The 4,283-nt window shown below is 30.8% G+C and overlaps 1 protein-coding gene across 1 annotated transcript; it reads left to right on the top strand.

The window, feature by feature from the left end:
• Positions 1–2,921: 2,921 nt before the first annotated feature.
• LOC103504324 (HMG-Y-related protein A) lies at positions 2,922–3,857 on the top strand. The gene is made up of 2 exons (XM_008468723.2): positions 2,922–3,100; positions 3,194–3,857. The coding sequence occupies exons 1-2, from the start codon at positions 3,026–3,028 to the stop codon at positions 3,677–3,679; spliced, it is 561 nt and encodes a 186-aa protein (XP_008466945.1). The 5' UTR covers positions 2,922–3,025; the 3' UTR covers positions 3,680–3,857.
• The last annotated feature ends 426 nt before the right edge of the window (positions 3,858–4,283 follow it).

Below are 4,283 nucleotides of genomic sequence, written 5' to 3'. Positions count from 1 at the left end.
TTTAGTCTTTTAAGTTTTAAGTTTGATTTTAATCTAATAATTAGGTTTCAAAATATGTTACAATTTTATTTTTAAGATTTGAATTTTGTTTCGATTTGAACTTAATGTTTCAAAGTTTTATGATTTTAACCATGAATTTTCACTAAATAGTTAATTCAGTTGTTCACGTATATTAACATTTTTTATGAATTAGTTTTAAATAATTATGAAATAAAAATTAATATTAGTTTTAAAGTGATGAACAAATAATCAATTATAATCCTTTTAATTGTTAAATCAAATAACAAACATTAATGTAAAAGATGGAAGGAGAATATTTAATGAAACTTCAAGGACACCAAAATGCAAATCTTGAAACTTTGGAACGAAAATAAAACAAAACTCAAAAATTAAAGATAAAATCTAATATCCTAGAAAGAATTAGATTTTAATTAAACACTTCAAACTTTATAAGAGTGGTATGAATTTAAAAATTAAATTATTAAGGTTTGTTTTAATTTAAATCTTTAAACTTTTGTAGGTTTATTAGTTCACCATTTTTATTTGAAAATTATAATGTAGGACTGTAATTGAATCAACAAAGCTCTTAAATTATCACAAAAAAATCAAATTTACTAAAGTTAATAATATTGTTATTGAAAATTTTGTCTATTCATATCATTTGTTTTTATATTAGACTTCTTCGAACGTCCGAATAATAAATAGATCGACATTAGAACTAAATGCAATAAAAAATTTTGAAAGAAAATTTTAATTGAAAGTTTATATTTGTAAAAGTTCGAACTTTAATTAATAAAATAAAGTTATAACTTTCATGCAATGTTTGTCCAAATGAAACATAGTTGAAGGTATAAATTGATATACTTCAGTCTCACGTTTAAATTAATACAATTATTGGTTAAAATAACTAATACAATCTCAGAGTTAATTGTAAGGTATAAATTTGATATTTCCTTCGATATATATAAATTCACTCAATAATTCTTTATAAGATAAAAGGAGGTTTAAAACATCTCCATATGAATGAGATTACAAGTACCGAAATGCATAACTTAGTTGTGGCCTTCAAAGGAAAGTATTTAGTGCAAATAACAAACTAAATAGAGAAAAACCTATTTGAGACATATACTCGACTAAAAGGTCAATATAATGATTCAAACTGTTCAATGTGTTGTGTTGAACTGAAAAAAAGGGAAATTTGGATTTTAGTGTTAAAATTATAACGTTATAAAAACTATAAATTTAAAAATAAACACTTTAACCGTTCTTTTATATTCTCTGATGCATATTTTTGCAATGTGGCATAAAACACGAGCAAATACGCTTTTTAAGCAAATTTCCAAAAAAGTTGCCAATCTTGAATTGTTTCCGTTGAAGTTACTTGTTATGCCGCACCTAACAACTTTTAAATGTTACTTAATTAAGTTATTCTATACTTTCACTATGTTAGGGTTAATATATTTGCCATATATATATATATATATATATATATATATATATATATATATATATATATATATATATATATGTTTTATATAATGCATTTGTGTGTATTTGCCCAAACTATGTTTCTTTTGTATGGTATTTTTCCAACGATGTCAATAAACTAATAGATTAGTGTGACATGAAAAATTTGGTGTCGACTTATCACTAACACCATAGGTTTATTTAGAGTATAAAAGAAATGAGAGGATTTGACTCACAGTTGTAGATGATTTTTACCTTTAAAATTATGAGTTTCATTTAGTTAATTATCTAGAAGTTGGATATTTGAGACATTAAAAGTAATATACTTTTTTTAATAGATAAAACAATGTATGTATATTAAAAACAATAAGTGCTAAAAAGTTGTGTTTTTATCAAATTTTAGATATTTAAGTCGATTAAAATAAGGACCTCGACGTTTGTACACACTTCACAACTTTATGTTAAATAATTTCGTCCCACAAATTTTAACGATCTTTATTGTTGAAGTTTATACATTTGTTAAAAATTTTTTATTATTCTAAATATTTGAACAAATTGAAAATCTTATTAAATTTGAGCCCTTTAAGTTGTCAAATTATTAATATGATTAAATTTAAACCAAACTAGAATTTGGGCATAATCAAATGTTTACCCCAATCAAAACTCCAAAAGGTAAATTTAAGAAAATTTATTATAACCATATTCAATCCCTAACAAATCTTTTTATCATAGAAAAAAGTTATACCCCAAATATTTTTATTAAGAAAATTAAAATCTTTGTATGCTTTTAGCCCTAATAAATATGAGAAGTGATTAGATATATAAGATAATTATTAGAAAATGAGAATCCTATAATTAGAGTGTTTTTTTTTGGTTATATTTGAAGAGGTGCCTTTTATAAAAGGAGAAAGTAAAATTGAAACATGTAATAGATGGTTAAGTATTAAAGAAAGAAGTTTCAAGTTGTTAAATTAGAGTTTGTAATATAATTAATAAAAATTTGAATGTTAATAGGAAAGAAAAGAAATGAAAATAAATAATAGATAGATAGATAAAGAGATAGATAGATAGATGATGTGATTGAAATGAAGGAAAATTAAAAAGAAAAAGAAAAGATCGTCGTAGAAAGGGAACAGCAACAGCACGGAATACCGAGAGCGAGTCCTGCTTATCTCAAACTCCCAACTTCAAAACTACTTTTCCCTACTAAACATTATACGAAATTTAAAAACAAAACAAAAGGGAAAAGAGAAAATAAGTAAGGAGGCCGTGGAATGTAGGTCCCACTCTCCACGTCAACGATCCGTGTCGTCAAACACAAAACTCAAATTCCAGCCCTGGGATCCTCACCCTTAGCTCTCTATCCCCAACCGTCCGATCTCCCCTGCCCTTCCTCCCGATCCCTTCCTCTCCCTATTTCCCCTTTTTAAATCCTTCCCTTTCCCCTTCTTCAATCGTCTTCTTCCCACCAAACCTACAGTGCTTCTCTCTCTCTCTCTCCCTCCCTCCCTCTCTCTCTTTCTAGAATCACATCATCTAAGCCATCTCCTCTGCCACCATGGCTACCGACGACCAACTCAACAACCCACCTCAACCACCTCCCCCTGCTCCCTCTCTCCCTCACTACCCCGAGGTACTTCAATTTCTCTTTCTTTCTATTTCTCGCTCTCTGCCATTTCTTTAATTTTCTTTTTAACTTTAATTTCCGTGAAATTTCTTTCCACAGATGATTATGGCAGCAATCGATTCTCTAAACGACAAAAACGGAGTAAGCAAATCGGCGATTACAAAGCAAATCGAGTCCACATACGGCGATCTACCCCCTGCTTTCACTACCCTTCTCACTCACCACTTAGACGTCATGAAGCAAACCGGGCAACTCCTCTTCGTCAAAAACAACTACATGAAGCCCGATCCCAACGCCCCACCTAAGCGTGGCAGAGGGCGTCCACCCAAGCCCAAAGTCCCTCTCCCACCAGGCACCGTCGTCTCTCCCCCACGCCCACGTGGCCGTCCTCCTAAACCCAAAGATCCATTCGCTCCCATTTCACAACCCAAGAAGAAAACTACCTCGGGAAGTGGAAGGCCACGTGGCCGCCCTCCGAAATACCCCAAACCGGCCCCCACCTCTGCTCCTCCCGTCGCCGGTCCTCCCAGAGGCAGAGGACGGCCACCGAAGGTAAAGCCAGCCGTGGCCCCTGTTGGTTGTTGAACGGAACGAAACTAAAAACAGAGGATGAGAGAGAGAGAAATAGAAATTAGAGAGAGAGAGAGAAAGAAGATGATAATTGTTTAGGTTGTGTTTAGCTGCTGAGAGCTCTCCGGGAATTGCTCTGTTTTTCATTTTTTTTCCCCTTCTTTCTTCTAATTTTAAAAAAATTTTAATTTTACTTCCTTTTTTTTTGTTTTTTTTTTGTTTTTTTAATTATAATTATAATTATTATTATTAATGTGTATTACGTGGCGGGTTATGGTAGGGCTGTAATTCTGGGTGGGGGTTAGGAGATTGTAATTGCATGTAAGTTATTTTACTGGTTGTTAGGCCCTTTTTCCTTTTTCTTTTTCTTTTTTCCCTTCCCTTAATCTCTCCATTATTAAAAGAAGAAGAAGAAGAAGAAGAAGAAATTTTAGTTTTAATTTATGCGGCCACTTTAAGGGACTTCAAATCTTTTAGTTATTTTATTTTATTTTACTTTAATATCAAATTGCATAACCTTCTCGTGCAATGGGTAGAAATTGCTTTAATTATTTTAATTCTAAATATGGAACATGATTCCTTTATATTAGGCTTCGAATTCTTAATCAATTTAAGAATA

This window comes from Cucumis melo, chromosome 9 (assembly GCF_025177605.1).
Source record: "Cucumis melo cultivar AY chromosome 9, USDA_Cmelo_AY_1.0, whole genome shotgun sequence".
NCBI classification, from domain to species: Eukaryota; Viridiplantae; Streptophyta; class Magnoliopsida; order Cucurbitales; family Cucurbitaceae; genus Cucumis; species Cucumis melo.
The sequence above is the reverse complement of the archived record's forward strand: the minus strand, read 5'-3'. Positions and strand labels throughout refer to the sequence as shown.